The sequence below is a fragment of the Ahaetulla prasina genome, chromosome 3 (assembly GCF_028640845.1).
Source record: "Ahaetulla prasina isolate Xishuangbanna chromosome 3, ASM2864084v1, whole genome shotgun sequence".
NCBI lineage: Eukaryota > Metazoa > Chordata > Lepidosauria > Squamata > Colubridae > Ahaetulla > Ahaetulla prasina.
This window is the reverse complement of record NC_080541.1, coordinates 50,032,430-50,052,886: the sequence shown is the minus strand read 5'-3', so window position 1 is coordinate 50,052,886 and position 20,457 is coordinate 50,032,430. Positions and strand designations below refer to the sequence as shown.

The window sequence follows — 20,457 nt, the reverse complement described above, 5'->3', positions numbered from 1 at the left end:
GGAGATCCCTGGACTACACAGTTTCAGTTACCTAATTCACTCAGCTAACTCAGGGTAAATAGAAACTGTTGAAAAGAAACAGTTTTTAGTTTACTGCTATTTCACACAATTTTTTATAAATGTAGTGGGAAAATGCATGGAATTTTACTTTTTCGTGTGTAGTCATATTGAAACACATTGTTTGTTAAGTCTCAGGAGGAAATTGTGCAAATTGTTCGCAGTTATAAACCCAATGTTGTGCTTCTCCAAACAGAAGTTAGTCAAAATAAAGGAATGTCTGATTTTATAAGTTGATACCTGGTTTGTGGTAAACCATGACGTGGTTTATTTGGGTTTGGTTTAACAAGATATCTGATTGCAGCCAGGGTCATTCAATTTCTATGTTGTATATTGCATGCTGCTACGATTTGTTCCTCAAACTATGGCTTAACAAGTCACATGAATCTAACCATACTGTCTGGACAGAAAAAGTAATCAGCATGTTTACCATGCTGGAATAGTTCAATACAAATAATAATCTCATGATCACCTTATGTCATCTGTCATCTTAGATCAAAGTCTGGACTCAGAGTTTGTTGTATCTGCTCAAATACAAGAGACAGCTATTGGAAATAAGTTTATTAATATGACCTTTTCTGTATGCTTGTACAATCTGTCTTCAAAACCAGAAAACTAGAGGCAAACCACATTATTGAATACAAAGGTATATTAGACAGTCAGTGGTAAGGACCCTTCACGCACAGCAGGTGTTGTGTCTTGCCCGCTCCCCCTGCCGCAGCCGGGCCCCTCTTATCTCCTGCCGGATACTGATAGTTCAGAAGAATGTCCTGGCATGCCTCCAGGCCCCAGCCCTGGCACCATGCCCGGACAGGCTGAGCAAGACGAAGGGCCTGACGTGCCTTCAGCCCCCAGTCCTGGCACCATGCCCAGGCAACGGAGCAACTAAACCCCTCCCCCACAGCATGTGAGCCTGAAGAATGTGAGGCCAGTCATGAGCTAGGATTGCCAACAGCTGGAGGCTGGAGAGATCCTCGCTTCCGGAGAGTTGAGAGGCGACGTCAGCAAAAGGAAGGGAGGGGCAGGCCTGGATAAGTGCTGAGTCATGGAGCCATACCCCAGGGCCTATATAAAGGATCTGCTTTCTAGCATTCTGTCGTGTCCCACTCCTCCGCTGACGGCCGGGTCAGGGAAATCCGAATCAGGCTTGCCTCTGCAGCTCTGCCCAAAGTCCTAGCAAAGTCCTCAGAGCAGGCAGGAGACCAGAAAGTGACTTCAGCAAGATAAGTTCGACTTTGCCTGACTCAGAGACTGCCAGAAAGCAGATCCTTTATATAGGCCATGGGGTGTGGCTCCATGACTCAGCACTCATTAAGGCCTGCCCCTCCCTTCCTTCTGTTGCCTCTGCCTATCCAGTCTTCTGATGCGAGGGTCACTCCAATCAGCAGCTGTTGGAAATAAACTTTCCTCAGGCTCACATGCTGTGGAGGAGGGGGAGGGGTCTAGCTGCTCTGTTTGCCTGGGCATGGAGCCAGGGCTGGGGCCGGGGTGCTCCCTCCTCTGCAGCCTGCTTGGGCATGGAGCCAGGGCTGGGGCCGAGAGATGCCCCCTCCTCAGCCTGTCTGGGCATGGAGCCAGGGCTGGGGCCGGGAGGACATTCTTCAGCGTTCGGAAGCAGATAAGCAGACCCCGGCTGCGGTGAGAGCGGGCAAGACACAACACATTCTCTGAGTTAGGCAAAGTCTACTTGGATTGCTGAAGTCACTTCCTGGTCTCCTGCCTGCCTTGAGAACTCTGATAGGACTTTGGCAGAGCTGCAGAGGCACGCTTGTTACGGATTTCCCCGACCCAGCCGTCAGTGGAGGAGTGGGACACGACAGCAGGAGAGAAAGTTGAACACCTTTCATATGCTCTGTCTTCGACGTATTTTTGGCATCAAATGGCAGGACAAAGTTCCAAATAGTGCAGTCTTGGAACATGCTGGAATTTCTAGCATGTATATACTAGTGAAACAGCAACATCTACGCTGGCTTGGGCATGTCATGACAATGGCTGATGGTCGGATTCCTAAAGAGGGAGACCACAGCTACGATATAAGGATATCTGCAAGAGGGACCTAAAGGCCCTGGGAATGGACATTAACAACTGGGAAAACTTGACCTCCGATTGTTCAGCTTGGAGGCTAAAGACTCAGCATGGCCTTCTCCAATTCAAAGCGACATTTGTTCAGCAGGCTGAGGCAAAGAGGCAGTCCCAGAACCAGCGAAATCTGGGGGTTGGGCAGGGGACAGAATGTATCTTCCCTCAGTGTGGAAGGGATTGCCACTCTCGAATTGACCTTTTCAGTCACACTAGGATCTCTTTCCAGAGCATGATACCATAGTCTTTCGAGACTGAAGGATGCCAATGATGAGTGGTAAGGCCCAGAAAACTAGCATGAAGAAAGCTAGCACTACAGGTATGAGTTTGTTTTTTTGTTTAATTAACTTCTCCCTATTCTGTTTCTAAGTGATCTGTTAAGCTGTCTGTGTGTGAGAGCGTTATTTGGGAAGCTGAGTTACATAGTTCTTAGGATCCTTGCCAGTCTTCCATATTCCTACCCATTCAGGAGAAGGGCGGGGGGGAGAAATCAAATGAAATTCCATTAATGTACAGATGGACATTTATATTGATTTTTGCAAAGACCAGAACATAATGACAACACAAATAACAGATAATAGCATCTGGCACTTTGAACATTTTAAGCCCTGAAATCTTTGGAAAACTGACAGTTGAACTAAACTAAAAGCTCCAGTTATTTCTCAGTTTTTTGCTTCCTTTTAAAAAGAATATCAGCTTTTTCCAATTCAGAATTTTATTATTTATTTATTTATTTTTGAGGAGGACATTTGGACAAATAGGCTATTTCTTTGTTAGGGGAAAAAAAACCTTCTAGAAATGACCTTCAAGTTGACAATCAGTTCTATCTGTGTGTGTATATGTATGTATGTATATATATTAAACTAGACATAATAATGATTACTTACTGCACCTTTATAGCAGGGGTCACCAACCTTTTGGACCTCAGGGACCACTTAATTCATAATTTATAATCCCATGGACCACTAATATGATCCGACTAATGAGTGGCTGGGTGGGCGTGGCTAGGTGATCATGTGAGTGAGTGGATGACACTCACATTGAGGGGTGCTTCACTGGCCTCTTCTCACCCCTCCCCTGCCAGCCACTCCTCGCCTCCCCACCTGGGCTTCTTAGGGCCCCAACAGGAGGCAGTTGGTGGAACTAAGCAGCCACCACGAGAAAGAGTCAGCAAAATAGCTGGCTCGGTTCAAATTGGATCTGACCAAGAAAGAGGCTCAGCAGAAACACCTCACTGAGGACTACGAGCATAGGCTTTCCAAGCAGAGGCCGCATTCTGAACTAATTGGAGTCTTTGGATGCTCTTCAAGGGAAGCCCCATGTAGAGACCATTGCAATAGTCCAGACGAGAAGTGACGAGGGCGTGAGTGACTGTGCACAAGGAATGCCGGTGCAAGAAGGGATGCAACTAGCATATCAGGCAGACCTGGTAAAAAGCTCCTCTGGCGACGGCTGTCAAATGCTCTTCCAACGACAGTCGTGCATCCAGAAGGACGCCCAGATTGCGGACCTTCTCTGTGGGGGCCAATGACTCATCCCCCACAGACAGCGATGGCCTCAGCTGATTATATCGGGACACCGGCATCCACAGCCACTCAGTCTTGGCGGGGTTGAGTCGAAGCCTGTTTTTCCCCATCCAGACCCGCACGGCCTCCAGACAACAGGACATCACATCAACGGATTCGCTGGGGTGGTTGGGAGTGGAAATGTACAACTGCGTATCATCAGCGTACAGATGACATCGCACCCCAAAACCACGGATCTCGCCCAGCGGCTTCATATAGATATTGAGCAGGAGAGGCAAGAGAACCAACCCCTGGGGCACCCCACATAAGAGGCGCCTCACGGTCGATCTCTGCCCCCCTGCCAACACCATCTGTGACCGGTCAGAGAGGAAGGAGGAGAACCACCGAAAAACGGTGCTCCCCACTCTCAGCCCCCCTAGCCACCGTAGCAAGATACCATGGTCGATGGTATCAAAAGCCGCTGAAAGATCTAATAGGACCAGGACAGAAGAACAGCCTCTGTCCCGGGCCTTCCAGAGATCATCCACCAACGCGACCAAAGCCGTTTCAGTGCTGTACCCAGGCCGGAAGCCGGACTGGAACAGGTCCAGATAGACAGTTTCATCCAGGTACTGAGGGAGCTGATGCGCTACCACTCTCTCACTTAATGTACGCTCTTTGTATTTGGTTGTTTAGTCAGACATATTCATCTTGTCCATTAAGATAAAGAGAGGCTATATCAAGAGATCACTGAGATCAAGTAAAGTAAATTTACTACCTCTATCTTATTCATCTACCAAACTAATTTCTCTGTCATAAGAAGATAAAGATGTACTTGATTGGAACTTGTTCTTCTGAAACTAATGCTGGCTCTTGGTAATGGTACTGTTTTTTTCTAATTGTTCACAGAAACAATGCTTGATAATGTGTTCTAACAACTTGCTCAGTATAGATATAAAACTAACTGGTCTGTAGTCTCCCAGGGCCTTCTTTCTCCACCTTTTAAATACTGACACGATGTTTGCTGTTGTCAGCCATTCAGTCATACCTGACCCTTGGCCACTCACCATGGATCAGCATTTTCCATGCCTCTCTGTCTTGCACCACTTCCTTCAAATCCGCCATGGTCATTCTGGTGTCATCCTTTATATTGTCTAGCCAACAGATTAGGGTAGTCTCTTCTCCTTTTTCCATTGATCGTTCCCAGCATGATTGACTTTTTGGGTGAGTCAGTTTGCATGACATGAACAAAGTATGACAGCCTCTGTTTGGAGATCTTGGCTTCAAGTGAGATTTTTGATGAGGTTTGGTCTAGCACTTCTTTATTTGTTATTTTTGCAGTCCATGGGATGCATAATAGTTGCCTCCACCAACACAGTTCAAAGGTGTCCACCCTTCTCCTATCTGCCTTTTTTAGAGTCCAAGTTTCAGCAGCCATAAGTGGCCATTGGAAAAAATATTGTGTTAACTAATTTGCATTTTGATTGTGAGGTTGATGTCTTTTCTCTTCCAGATGTTAATCATGCCAGACATTACAGTTCTTCCAAGTGCTATACGCCTTCTGATCTCAGGACTGCAGTCATCACTTTGGTTGATTTTAGAGCCCAGGAAGATGAATTCCTTTACTGTTTCAATGGTCTTATTGTTGATCTGAACTCTGACCTTTGTGTTCTCTGCATCTGTCATTAATTTTGTTTTCTTGATGATAAGGTTTTTCACTTCAACCTTTGACTTTCAGGATTTGCATTCCAGATCCTACTTGTTTTCCACAAACAATGTTGTATCATCTGCATATCAGAGGTTGTTGATATTTCTATCACCAATTTTAACCCCAATGTTAGATTCCTCCAAATGTACATTTCTCATTATAATTTTTGTGCACATATTGAATAGTTCAGGTGACAGGATACAACTGTGCCAAGTCACTTCTTCAATTCTGAACCGTTTTGCATCTCCATATATCATTCTTAACAGTGGCTACCTGATCAAGAGTACAATGATTGAATGAGCTGGATGTTGTGTGATGATATTCCCAGTTCTTTGAGGCAGTTCCAGAGTTTGTTGTGGTCAACATAGTTGCTGGCTTTTGTGTAGTCAATGAAGTATATGGTATTATACTTATCTAATGTAGAAGGGCAATAGGATCATGTGTTCCTCTTCCTTTCCAAAATCCTGCTTGTACACAGGCAGTTCTGTGTTGGCATTTGGATTCAAACATTGCTGGATTTTCTGCATGTGCACTCACATGTGGTATCAAGGCTATGGTTCGGTGGTTGGAACAGTCTTTCATTTCACCTTTCTTTGGTATGGGGATAAATATTGACTTTTTCCATTCTTTTGGCCATTGACTAGACTTCCATACACTTTGGCAAAGTGTTGGTAGTGATCTCAGCACCTCTGCAAGAATTCCATCAACTCCTGAAGCTTTGTGGTATAGACATACTCCCTCCTCCAAGATACCTGGTTCCATTTCTGGTAGGTCATTTTTCTTCTTTTAATGTAATATAACAACAGAGTTGGAAGGGACCTTGGAGGCCTTCTAGTCCAACCCCCTGCCCAGGCAGGAAACCCTACACCATCTGTCAGATGGTTATCCAAAATTTTCTTAAAAATTTCCAGTGTTGGAGCATTCACAACTTCTGCAGGCAAGTCGTTCCACTTATTAATTGTTCTAAATGTCAGGAAATTTCTCCTTAGTTCTAAGTTGCTTCTTTCCTTGATCAGTTTTTTGTTTCTGTAAAGTTCTGCATATTCCCACCATTTTTCTTTTATTGCTGGTTTACTGACCCTTCTTTAATTTCCCCTTTTTCTTGGAGATGTACATCATTTCCTGATTTCAGAATCTCATTTTTCAGGCCCTCCTACCCCACATTTACCTGCTTATTTTTTAAAGCCAGTTTTAAGCTGTGGTGTGCTGCCCCCCTTTATTTTCAGTTCATTAAAATCTGCTTTCCTCAAGTCCAAGGCACATGACTGATTTCACCCAGCTTTTATTCCATGATTATCTTGAACTCCAAAAGATTGCTGTTACTTTTGTCCAAATTGCTTGTCTTCTTTATTCCATTTCTCATTACTGGTCAGGACTGGGTCCAGATGAGAAATTTGTTGGTCCCCTTCTACTAAATGTTTTACCTGTTTGCAAATAAAGACTCCTATTACAACTTTATGATTGATCACGTAAAACTACTCTGCCTTACTTTCTGTTAGGTCTATTTTTTAGCATTTTAAAAATGTCCTTCAAGGTATCTTTTACGTATAATCATGACTCTAATTTCACCAGATTTTGGGGATGCCTTTGGACATATTTTCTAAATTTAGATTTCTAGTTCTATCTCTTTATTGCTATCATGTTTCTTGAATTGATACACCAATGATTGAAGAGTGAAGATATCATGTTTATTGGTCTCCCTACTGTCTTCTATTGATGATTTTTGAGCACACTTTTCTATCTTGGGCTCTACCATTATCATCTTCAAGCATGTATGTGCAAAATGTCCAGCATTTTTCCAAGCCTGTTCCTCTGGAACCTTCTTGATAAAGTTTGTAAGATTCTTGACATTATGTGTTCCGTTTTCATGAAGTTTTCATTTGAAGATGGGAGATAGTGAAGATTTTACATACCTTAAATTATACCATTATACTTTTTTTTTACTATTACCAAATTTGAATGGCTGTATTCAATATAAACTTTCCTTCTTTCAATCTTTTGAAATATTCACACACATTAGGTTAATTTACTTGGACTGTTTGAGACTCAAAATGTAATAGATTAGATATAAATCATCCCACTAACAAATCAGTTTGAATATTATGATATAATATTAATAGAAAATTGCATTTTGATCTTTTGTTCATGCCAAATTGACATTATGAGCTAATACAGATTGTTAAAAATTGTTATGTGAAATGTTTGAATGGTTAATGGGATTTTTACTTTTAACCAATTACTTAATTCATTTTCATATGCCCACAAGCAATATTTACAATTATAACTTCTAATGACACCTCGGTTGGGACCTGCAATATTTTCAGCTTCAGAGACACTTAAATTATTAGATGTGATTACCAAAATTATAAAAATAAAAGATCCCACAATTAACCTTTATAAATCATTGTCAATGAATTAATTCAATAGGCAAATGTTAAAAACTAAATAGAACAAGGAACAAAGAATTGGAGGTCCCCATTTCCTTTGTCAAGAAATTTTCATATATAAAAATTAAATAGTTCCTAGATTATGCCATAAATTAAAATAAATTGGATCTATTGTATTTTTACTGGAAAAATATTAATTTTCATCATGTTGTTTAATACATGGTAAAAATAATGTTTCATTCAGATACATTTCTGCAATGACTTAAAACTGCTATATTCTAGGAAGAAGTCATATATATTACTTCAATAGTTGATTTTATAAAACTTTGCCATTCTTCCATTATATTGTGATTCAGGAAGGTAGCACACTTTTTTGTGAGAACTTGTTTGATCCACATATAACAGAACACCAACTTTCTCTTATTTTGTTAATCCCTGACGTGGTAAAATCCATTGTTCTAGTGAGATTCAGAAGGAAGAAATATCTCAGAAAATAGGAGTTTACCCTTCATTTCCATATCTTCATACTGTCAGCTCAGACATAAGCCTTTATTGAGTTTTTAAATATATGTTTTTATGAACTCACTATTTTCACAGAGCTTCCTTCTTTCTCTTTGGTGTCTCTTTTGCTCCTAGACACCTGCATCTGCCTGGTTCTCCGTGAGATGCTATTCTGCTGGCTAATATCATAAAGAATGTTCTTATGTAACACTTGTATTTTCCCAGAGGAGTCTTAAAGAAAAAGATTGCCCCCTGGTCTTTCATCTCCTTCAACAAGGAAAATAACTTATTCTTGTAATTAGCATACTCTTCTGGTACGAAGACAAATAATAAAATAATAATAAAATAAAATAAAGTTGCTTTGTAAGAATGGTTTTATTGATGTAAGAGCAAGAATACTTCCAGACAGATAGCTGCATTGCTAACGATCAAAAATATTGTGAAACTATTGCATCTTTTTTTGTTCTTTAATAAAAAATCATTGATGCAAAATAATAGACATAGCTTTTAAATTGACAACATGCTCAAAGTATAATTCCTTGACAAGTTTCTTTCAACTAATGGTTCCATTCAAGTTTGGTGTATTCAGCTATGTTCTGTTTGATTCATAAAAGTGGTGCTCTTTGAGCTTGGTGGTTTTCTTGCAGAAATTTCTTTAGCACAGATAATACTACCTAGTTTGGTAATGAAATGTCTGCAAGATAAGCTCAAACTCAGAAAGCACCAAAGACCCCACAGTTCAACCCTGAGCTACAAATATTCTCTTCTATCGGTTCTTCAGATTGTACCATTCTCTTCTTATGTGTTTTATTGAAGTAAAACACAGAATGCTTTATTGTAAAGCTTTAAAGCAGCTGTTTAACTGCAGAAAGCCAGAGATTGGGGTGATGGCTCTTCCTACATAACTGCGATCCTTCTTTGCAATGAAAGATTGCAATGACATGGAAATAAATCTCCCACTTTCTGCACTAATTTTCATGTAATTAATATGGTCTCCACCTGGCAGTCATTATACATGCGTTGTTCTTATGTTGTACACAAAGATAAATCTGAATAAACAGTGCTGATTCCTGTTAATTTATCTAAGTGTCATTCAACTCGCATTATAAGAATCTGATGCTGATTATTCATCATAAGAGCAAGTCTAAATAATACTCTACTTTGCTTAATTCTGGCAACAATATTCGTATAGAAAACATGGGCAAAAAGTTGGGGGAAGGGAGAAAACAAACAAGAAATGTACTATCAACAGTCAATAAACATATAAATGAAAAGGGCATAACAAAAATCAAGGAAATCATCAGGTTTTAAATTATAATTTAGTACAGTATCTGTTTCAAATGATGATTCCCTTTATGTAAATATTTGTCTTATTTATGTAAGGGAGAGTATCAGCCTACAGCTGCATTTTTGTTTCCTGTTCAGCTTCTATTGTAAACCAAATTGATGCACTATACTGATATGCATGTTGATATTTTGTGAATGCCTTGATGAAGAATACAGAGGAGTAAATGAGATATGGTTTATGTTTTAAGTGCTTGATTGATTTCCTTGATGATCACTGTCCGAGAGCCAATTTCTATATGATTTATATGTTTCTGGCAATTGAGATTTCAAATTCAAAGAAATACACAGCCAAGCAATATTGAATCCTCATGTATCTATTGTATTCCTGTCTGATTCCACTCCCTATACCAAACCTGGATATATTCCCAGGATCAAAACTGGGCTGAAAATATAGATGCTAGAGAACAGTAGATGGACATCTAATATCTTTGATCTGCATACCTCTTTCTACCTTAATTATCCCTCCATTTTATTTGCCTTAGGGTTGGTCAAGTCTCTATTTGAAGATAATTATCCTGTTATATAGTATGGCTTAAAGTCAAAGGCTTAAATATAATAAATATTAGATCTAGGTGGTTTTTGGCTTCTATATGATGAATACCAACAAGATAGAAAGCAGCAAGAACAGAAGCCATAAACTTCTTACTTGAGACTGATCAGGAGCTTTTTCAGACCTAGCTTTTAAGGAACAAAATTAATTAGAGATTTAACATGCTGCAAAGCAGAACACCAGCCTAAAGCATTAATCTGTCTGTACAAGAATGCTATTAGGTTCTACAAAGGAGTCATAAACATAAACATCCAATAGAGGATGACTGCTTTGTGTGGCAGCATGTTCATCTACTTTAAAAAATATGCAGGGAGTGTCCTAGCATGACTAAATTAGTGACAAGAAGCATCCCCGTTCATGTGTATTTGTGTGTTGTGTGGATGAGCAAATTGTCCTGTAGCAGCCATTTTAAGGAAACTCACAACATGCTCTCTAAACTTTAGACATGGCCTCCTCCTACCTAAAAATATTTAAAAATGTGTATCTGCCTTCCTAAAATAGGGATTAAAGAAGTTACTGAGCTGGTCATTCAGATGTTGTTAAACTGCAACCCTATCAGTCATGGTCACTATGAGCAATATTTTTAAATTAAAGATATGTGTAAAGGGTTGAATGTTTTCTTTTCGTTCTCATAAAAATTGGCAGCCTAATGCTAGGAACATCACCACACTTTCAGAAATGAACATGACAGTTAAAGGGCACATCATTCTAAGTACCTCTTTCTGCCAGCATCGGATAGGCAGAAATAACCTTGATCAGTCCTTAAGACAATAAACCAACAAATGAATTGCATTTGTTTCCATTTATATTTAGGGGTGCAGCAGTATTTGTCATTGACTCAAGTTATGCATTGGAAAATAAACAGCCCAAAATTAGAGATGATTCCCATCACCCGGGGGTATTATCAAGTAAAATAAAACAAAATACCTCTTTCTCTTCCTCTTTTTTGCCCTGGCTCTTGCTATAATTGATTGGTGTATCCCAACCTTCTTTTTCATTCAAAGCTTGGTAGAAAGTGGCATTGACCAGAATGCTGCCTGTTTTGAAGGGAGAGGAGGAAGGAGTGGGGACATTGGCACTGAAGGAATTTAGAGAAATACTATTTTCTTGACTTCGGTTCTTTTTCATGCTCAGATCCAAAGTGCCATTTTCATCTACTTCTATTTCAGTTCCCTGAAACATAAGAGAGAAATGTTTTAAAAGCTGTTTGCAGAAGCACCCTAAGACATGTGGAGCTTTTAAGGGATAAGTGAAAATGCCTCCTATTATTTAAATATATCTAAATCTAAAACCAGCTTTACCGTTTACACCCATTAATATTTAATTCTTAGGCAGACTTAAGTGATACTTCAATAATGCTCTTTCCGTGTTTGGACACTTACATATTGTAAGCAGAATTGGAAAAGAGGCTTCCTAAATATAAACTATATATACTAAATCAGAGAATATTTTTAAAATTTAAATCTTGCTCATTTTATTTGCAAAGAATTATGATTGCTTTTGGATCAGAGCATAAATTTATTGCTTATCAATCTTATTCTTGTATTCCTTCCTTCCCCCATACACTAGACACAGTATATTTGCATCAGAGGAGAGTAAAGAAATGCAAAAACGTTTGTCCTTTACATAGGAGCTACAATCTCACTTGATCTAAAGTGCACTCTGAATTATAAGATCATGTTAAAGGATTATCGTAATAAATGTGGATGGTATCCCTCTCTTAAATATAATATCTCATTGGAAATTATGAAGAACAAAATGAGATATAACTTATTCTTGTTGATCTGTAGCTTGCATTATGGCTAAATTATGTGTATTTTTCCATATGATAGCCTATGCATGTTTGGTATCTACAAAAGTATCTTAATTGAACTATTGAAAGGTTTTGACCTACATAGGTTCAATTTTTAATCTGATGCTTCCCCAGATGTGTGAGCTACATGCCACAATTCCCTTTAGGCCCTATAGACTGAGGATTTGGGGGAGTTAAAACATAATACATTTCCAGGTTTGAAGCAACCCTATATGCCAAACCAACTAGGTTTGCCTTTATCTCAGCATCCTTTTGTACAGAGGAAGAATGGGGAATTTCATTTTATTCTCTAATTCAGGGGTACACAACCTATAGCAAATGAACTATCATTCCTGCTTAATTTTGCGGCCAAGGTAGTCTAGGAACTTTGCTACCAAAATTTAGGAGAAATGCAATTGCCAATATATTTTAATAGATTTTAACGCTAAGAACTAAAACAGCTTTTAATAAATTAATACATAAAGAACAAAACAATCAGAATGTGGAAAACAACTATTAATTCTATGACATAACAAACTTCAATACAATACAAATTAAAATACAAATTGTAAAGTTGTAGAGAAAGGGGATTCCAGTAGAGAGATAACTTTTGTTTAAAGATGGATGAATGATAAATGGAACAGTGCTTTTGCTTTATATATTCTCTTTATATGATATTGCAAAACTGAAAATGGTTTAGTTACTATGGTACTCAGAAATTGTTAAACCCACTCAAAGGGCTGGATTATTACACTCTCTTCCAAAACTTATTCAGAAAAAACAAAAATCAACCATCCCATAATCTAGTATTAGAAACATACAATATACTAAAACAGCAATAGTATTTTCTGGAAAGTTAGATAGAAAGCTTATAAGAAAGTTATAAGAAGTTTCCACTTTCATAAAAAGCTTTCCAAAGATTTCTGTGCTACAATGCCTTATATTGTTATATTTTAAGAAAAATTAATAGCATTTATATTCTGAGTCATAATATCACATTTACAGTAAAATTGGCTTTCATTGAAAATAATATTCCTAGCAAATTTTACACAGGTAGGTTGAAGGAATTTGAGGTCAATTTTAAGGGCTTTAACTTAAAGGGAAGGGATTTTGGAAAGAAATGATGATGATGTCCTCCACGAACGTCTTATATTGAGAGTAGAGCAATATATAAAAATTTCCTCACTAACCTTTTCAGTAAAATATAAAATAGACATCTAAATCATGAAACATCACCATGCAACAGGAAATAACAAATAAAGCAAATGACAAAACATATCCTTCTAAATTGTCTGCAAACCCTCCAAAGATGTTATAGTGCTAGTCTGATCTCAAGAGGAACCCCTGTCAGTCATTCAGTGTAATTTTTGTTCTCCCTCCCAGCACAAATTTGGAGCAACAAATTGGCCAAATGCATTGTGGGGATGTTTTAATGGGAGCAAGCAGGGTAGAGAGATACATTCTACCTCATGTACTTCACAATTTATCTCAATAATCTTGACACTCAGCTTTTGACAAAATCCAATGCTAAACTCTTTTACTGAGTTATCCTGAATTTCTCCTAGGTAGTAGGAAAGTACAGGAAGTGAGGTAAAAAATACAGGGCATATATTCCAGTCTAGTATCTGGGTTTTTTTCTTCATATAAATGATGCTGTGCTTCAATGGATAGTTGACCTAGACTTTGGTATCTCAATGTAAATCTTTTTAACATTCATATTTTGTTTTTGTTTTTTTTAATCTAGGTGAAATGTTAATATATATTGCAAGTCCATGTATGATATGCCATATGCTAAATAAATAAATAAATAAATATGTGAAACTACTTCTCTGGTATGATTAGCTGGCTGCTTGGTAGTTATCTTCCTTAACCTGTAAACCACATGTTGCCTAATCTGATCAGCTACTGCTTTAGTGACTAGAACATTCTAGTTTTATTATAAATCCTGACTGACAAATGTATCTGATATATGATTAGTTGCTCCACCATACATGCTTGGCCACCAATTCAATATGCTGGTTACTGAGAAAAAGACAAAGGCAACTAAATAGAATAAATCCTGAAAAAAGTTACAAAAGAATAAACTATTTTGGCATAGCTGCTAAAATATCAATCTTTTTTTAGAGTATGTTGATCATATAACATATTGTTAGAAAATAATCCAGAAAATATAAAGTTTTCATGATACTTGTGTAAGGTTTTAGAAATATCAGTTCTCTTGCTTTCCTCGGAAAAAGCTGAAAACAATTGGGCCAATTACTTCACTGTGTACAAATGAGAAACTCTTCTATGACAACAATCACATTTTAATCCCTCATTTTAAGAGAGATATACTTCATTATATTTATGGGAAGTAAATATACTTATAATATGTTCATGCTAAGATGCTTTCACTATATCTTTCTGTCCCTTTTTAGCAAATAATTTAATCTCCTGTGATAGTTTTAAGCCCTGAATTTGCCAGTACAGCTTATCCCGGATAATAACTTAGTAACCACATCTTATGCCATCTGTATAAAATCAAATACAGTTTTATATCAGCATTAATAACCCTTACTTACAAAAATCCAAGATATTAACTGTATCATTGCCAGCTGAACTTTCCAGGCCCTGACTGCATTGCCATAATTACCCTTGTGTTTTTTTGGCTTCATAGTTGATATATAAGTGCAGCCATGAAACGGAGCTACAAGTAATCAAGTTTAATAACCACTGTAAAGTAAAATGCTAAATATTGTAGTTGCAAACATTTTTCATAATAAAAAAACTTGGGTTAAGTCTGCCTGACCAACATTCACATAAAATGCCAGACCTCTGTGACAGATGGCTTAGGAGAAGATGCCATGTGATAGGGCTGCAGTAGTTTTATAGTGAAAAAAAAACCCCATAAATAGTGCAGATTTTCTGTCACTAAATAAAATACCAGCTATAGGGAAGGCAGAGACAACAGCAAACAAATTCCATAAAACAGTCAAAGACTTCTCAAATTAAAACACAAATCCAAATATGTTAGGAAACACATCTGACGATTGGGAACCAAGCCGTATTTAACTGAACTAAAATGGTCTGATTGGAAGGCAGTTCATACCCAGAGATGTGAACATTCTTGATTTTTTTCTTTTTTTAACATTTATCATTTTATTGCTTGTGTTTTTATCATTATTGTCAACTGGCTAGAGTGGCGTGTCAAAATATGGGTGGCCATATAAATCTTTTCAAGTAAATAATATTAATAAAATAGCTAGGATTTCTTCTGATGTGTAAACATTGGTGAACACAAATTTAATTATAATCAGAAGGTTGTGCATTTGCAAAAAAAAAAAAAGGGGATAGTTGACAGATACATGAGCTCACTGTTGAACACAATGATCAAATGGAAAAATGGGTCTTGGGCTTGTAAAAGAATGGACCGCATTTTACATCTTGACTATTTATTATATGATACTTTTCATCTAACATTTTCTACAGTCATAGTAAATGCCAAAGGAATATTACTATGGAATTCACCTTCTGTTTCATGAATTAATCCTTTAATCATTTTAAACATATATTACTAGAAGAGGATGGATACTTATTCAAAGAAGTAGTTTTTAATTTTCACCTTGCCAAAATATCCAAGATGTGCTTAGTTAGCTCTGGAAGATAAACTTTGGGGGAAAAATACACATGGGGCAACTCTTTGATTTCTCCCGGCCAATAAATTGGTTGCATAGAAAATCAACAACTCAGGAAAATGAACAGGCAAAAATATTTCTCTGTCATATTAGGATTTGATAGGCAGAAAGGTTTATAGAGCAGGCAAGTGGTTCTATGTATTGGCTGCATTCACTACAACATACTTCACCTTGTTTAATATATTAGACTATAATATAAATCATCGATAAGAGATGATATTAAGAAACAAATGTGGAAATTTGATCCAGGAGGAATCAGTGTTATCTTTTGGGATGATTTGGGATTGATAAAATGCCATGGTAAATGTTCTCTGTGTTGATTATAATAACAGTTTGTTAACAGAGGGCTTTGAAACTTTACTCTTGCCTTTTTTATTACTATTGTTCTTCTTGTTAACTATTATGTCATTAATATAGTAAATAGATAATAGGTTAATAACTAGTAAATAAAGCTTGTAAAGCTGTTTCTCAAGGGGTGGTAACTGGTAATATTGTTGTAACATATTAATCAGTATTCAACTAGAGGGGATAATATGTGCACATGTGTTAGTGTTTTTTCTTTTTAATGCATTTTTAAATGTGTGTTTTGTGATTTTTTTCTTAGTTTTTTTTTAATTTTGGAGTTTTGTATTTTATATTTTAACCTTTTTTGAATAATATAAAAATAGAATTGAAAAAAATCTATAATATATATCACCGTTTCTCAAGCTTGGCAACTTTAAAATTTGTGAATTTTAACTCCCAGAATTTCCAAACCAGCATTATGGGCCACAAATAAACAAACAAATACACAAGCAAGTAAAAATGTCTGCCCAAAGTTAACACTAACTAAGCTACTTAGTAAATTGTGCAAATGTGTCAGCTAGCTTTACCTGATCTGGTTAAGAATGTTTTTATTTTATTTTATTTTTATTTATTTATTTTGTCATAACAGTATATATAAGCATTACCATGAAATAACTATATAATATATAAGCATATATATGAGCATAAGTATGTAATAACCATATTAATTGGATATAATGAAGAGGAACAATAGGACAGGGAACGGTAGGCACGTTTGTGCTCTTATGCCTCCCCTTTACAGACCTCTTAGGAATGGGGTGAGATCAATAGTAGATAGTTTTTGGTTAAAGATTTTGGGATTTTGAGAAGAGATCACAGTGTCAGGTAATGTGTTCCAAGCATTAATAACTCTGTTACAGAAGTCATATTTTCTGCAATCAAGATTGAAGCAGTTAACATTAAGTTTAAATCTATTGTTTGCTTTTGTATTGTTGTGATTGAAGCTGAAGAAGTTTTCAACAGGAAAAACGTTGCAATAGATGATTCTATGAATTAAACACAGGTCCTGTGTTACCTGACTGTTAGTTTGAAGTCATATAGTCCTAAAACAACTGAACCACAATATGTTTGGAATAAGGAAGATTAACTGCAGCAGTGGTTACCAAGTTTAAGACACATCAGTTATTACTGGTTTACAATCCCCATCATCCTTAAATATTAGACATGGTATGATGGGAATTATAGAGAATAATATCTGGGGATCCCAATACTAATGCAGCTGATAATCTAAAAGATCATGAATATTCTTAAACCTATTCAATCCTATAATCTCAGTATGGAACACAAATTTCATGGCACACATAAGAATTATGCTAAATTAAGTCAAGGACTTGCCTAGTCTGGTATCCTATTTCCACAGTGAGCTTCTGATGTTTCATCAAAATTTACAAGAGGAATCAAGCAAAATCAATTTCTTGCTTCTGTACTATCAGCAGTTGCATTTCATCTACAATATTTTTGTTTCTTTCCATCAGAAATAAAGTACTAGAGATATAATGCAATGAATATGGAGATTATTTTTGGGTAATAATAATTTCCAGTCATTGAGTTACATGCTGTCCATTTCTTTTAAAATAATCTGAGCCAATGGTCATATCACATTTCAGACTATTATTGCCAGAAACTATTTTTTCCAATACAAACTCCTGTAGAAAGGGTGTCTTGTAACACCACATTTAAAATATGTCTAATCCAAAAATTCATTATTCTATTTGTGCATCATGTTTCACAATATAGGGACTAAAAAAGTTTTCTGGCGACTGTATTATGTAGTGTGATTTTCTCGCTCAAACTGAGTATATGATCTGCTGTTTCTTCTGTATCTTTGCTTAATCTGCACTTTGAATCATTTGATGATTTTTCAGTTTTTTGCATTCGTTCAAATAGTTTAAGTAGTCTTGAGCAGTCAAAATTAAGCATTCAGTTGCTTTTTTAATGTTCTGGTTGTAAACCATTGCCAGGTTTTATCTTTATCCACTTTCTCCTTCATCTTTTGTAGAAATTGACCATGGAATGTTTCTCCTTGCTGATATTTTATACTTGTTTGTATTACCTTTCAATGTTCATGTTTGTTTCCTGTATATTTAGTAAGTTCTAATTTTTAACTTGCATCAATGCTTGTTCTTGGCCATCTTTTACATAATCAGCTAATGCAGGCTTTTCTTCTTTGACAGTTTGTTTGATTTGAAATAAACTTCTGCTTCTATTTATGCAGGATGGGTGTGATTTATTAGTATCATTACTGAAATGGTATATCTAGTGAATAGTCATCAGTTTTTTGTTTTTTTCAGTCTAAACTGTCCAAATGAGTTTGTGGGTAGTTCATAATTCCAGCAGTGTATCATATCACACTGGTATGATGTGATATGATGCACTGGTATACCAATTCCTGATATGGCACAGGAATTCATGGCTTTGATGGTGTTTCCACTGTTCAGTTATATTCTTTACTAATAACATTTTAACTTGTCCATCCTTGATGTTATCCAACTGTAAAATGCCCAGATACTTGTAAGCTTCATCCTGCTGGTTTGGCCATTCAGCATTTAAATTCCATTACTGTTCATCATTTCACCCAGATTTATTGCTACTTTAGCACATTTCTCTAAGCCAAATTCTATTGCTGTATCAGTGTTAAATATTTATCAATGACTGGATTTTGATTTCTGATTTTACGTAAAGCTTCAGATCATTTATAACCATGACCCTAACCCTACTGTTCAAAAGTTCAAAATATTTTATGGATTTGTTTGCCACCAACCGATGAATGGGAATGTTGGCTTTATTTGTCTGGATAGAAATCGGCTTCCAAAATTGTTACTTAAACTATTTAAATTATAAGAAATAAGCATTACAAAGGAGATGAACCTATAGAATAGATACTACCCCAAAGAAGTCCTGCCATTGGACAGAATAAAATATGAGGAAAAGAAATTAAGAATACGAAACAAGTTTAACCAAATAAATTTACTCAAAATTCATTGAATGGGCCTGTAAAGGCCTGATGTCTCATGCTATTCTATTTAATTAAAAATCTGAGGATTAAAAAAAGATAATCAAAAAGCAAACTGCAATAAGCACTAGTTTTCAAAAAATAGATAAAAATTATTCTGCTTAGCATTTATACTGCAGTGTAATAGCTTTAAATGTATTGACTGTGATGATATCCCTGATTTATACTTAAATATATCCTTAATGCCACAATCCAGATTCCTGGGTTCGGTTTTGTTATCTATTCACCACTTTCAGCACCAGGAATAATTGAGAGACATCAGATATGCTTGTCTGCTAAATATTTCATGCTGTTTGTTTTCCTGTTGTGTTTTCTTTCAAGATACAGTACGCATATGCCACTCTGTCTAAACCTGTGGGGGAACACCCAAACATTAAATAGATTTCTTGGCAAAACACCGTAGAAAGATAAAGATAGAATATACTGCATGTGCCGCCTTCTTTGAATGGCAATTACACAAGGTATGAGACCAAATCAGAGAAAACTGTGGCAAGAAGTGATATCACAACAGGCACATTTCCAAGAATTTAAATAGACGGGAAAGTTAAGAGCGTCACCATTTCCCAAATCATTTTCAGAGCACTCTCTAATGCAAACAAACAACCAATTTCCTTAAATCTGGATAAATACAGGTGATTCAAACCAATATTGTACTGTGGTGCCTATAATATAAAATATTTATAATAAATCATTTGTAGTTATTTAAATGAATTGGAATCATTAAAAACAATGCTGGAAAAGTGCCTTATCTTTTGCATGTAGTGATAGAAAATATAAGATTTTGAGCACAATCTGGTTTAATTTATTTGGTTATTCAAACTGATCCAGAGAATTCTTTGTTGGAATTCATAACTATGCATTTAAATATGTTGTATTTGATTGATGTTACTACTATCTGTTATTTTTTTCCTTGCTCCATTTCATACAGAAAACTAAGTTATGCAGATCTGTGTTCTTAAATAAATATGCAGTTTGATGATAGATCATTTCTATTCTTTCTTAACATGGAAATACAAAAAACAACAACAGCCCTTAAAATAGCTGTTATAACAACAGATTAAAGATCTCAGTTAAACTTTAGAATGTTTTGTTTTATTGTTTTGATAGGTTAATCAAAACACATATTTTTTCAACAAAAGATGCTTTATTTGTAAGTGCATTAAAAGCAATTTAGAAATTAATTATACAACAATGTAAAAGCATTACAACTAAATTATTAATGTAAGCCTCACTAAATTTATTCTCATTCTTGGGGTTAAGTTTGAAAGTGGATAGTCATTTTTTCTCCATATAATTTTCCACATAAAGGTAATATTTTATTGGATGATGGTGAACAGACAATATACAATAGAAAAGCATGATAAATAATCTAAATAATTTTGCCTGGTTCTTTCTTTCTTTCTCTGTCTGTCTGTCTGTCTGTCTGTCTGTTTCTTTGCTAGAATAAAATTAGAAGTATGTGGCCTATTGATGGGATGTTTGATTAGAACATTTTCTCT

General features: G+C 36.3%; 1 protein-coding gene across 1 annotated transcript in view; it reads right to left on the bottom strand.

Annotated features, from left to right (window-relative positions):
• The window catches only part of ST18 (ST18 C2H2C-type zinc finger transcription factor), a 95,382-nt gene that overhangs the window by 20,572 nt on the left and 54,353 nt on the right, over window positions 1–20,457 (bottom strand). The window contains exon 10 of the mRNA XM_058174469.1: window positions 11,062–11,307. Coding sequence (XP_058030452.1) covers window positions 11,062–11,307 — 246 coding nt within the window. The remainder of the gene's footprint in view (window positions 1–11,061; window positions 11,308–20,457) is intronic.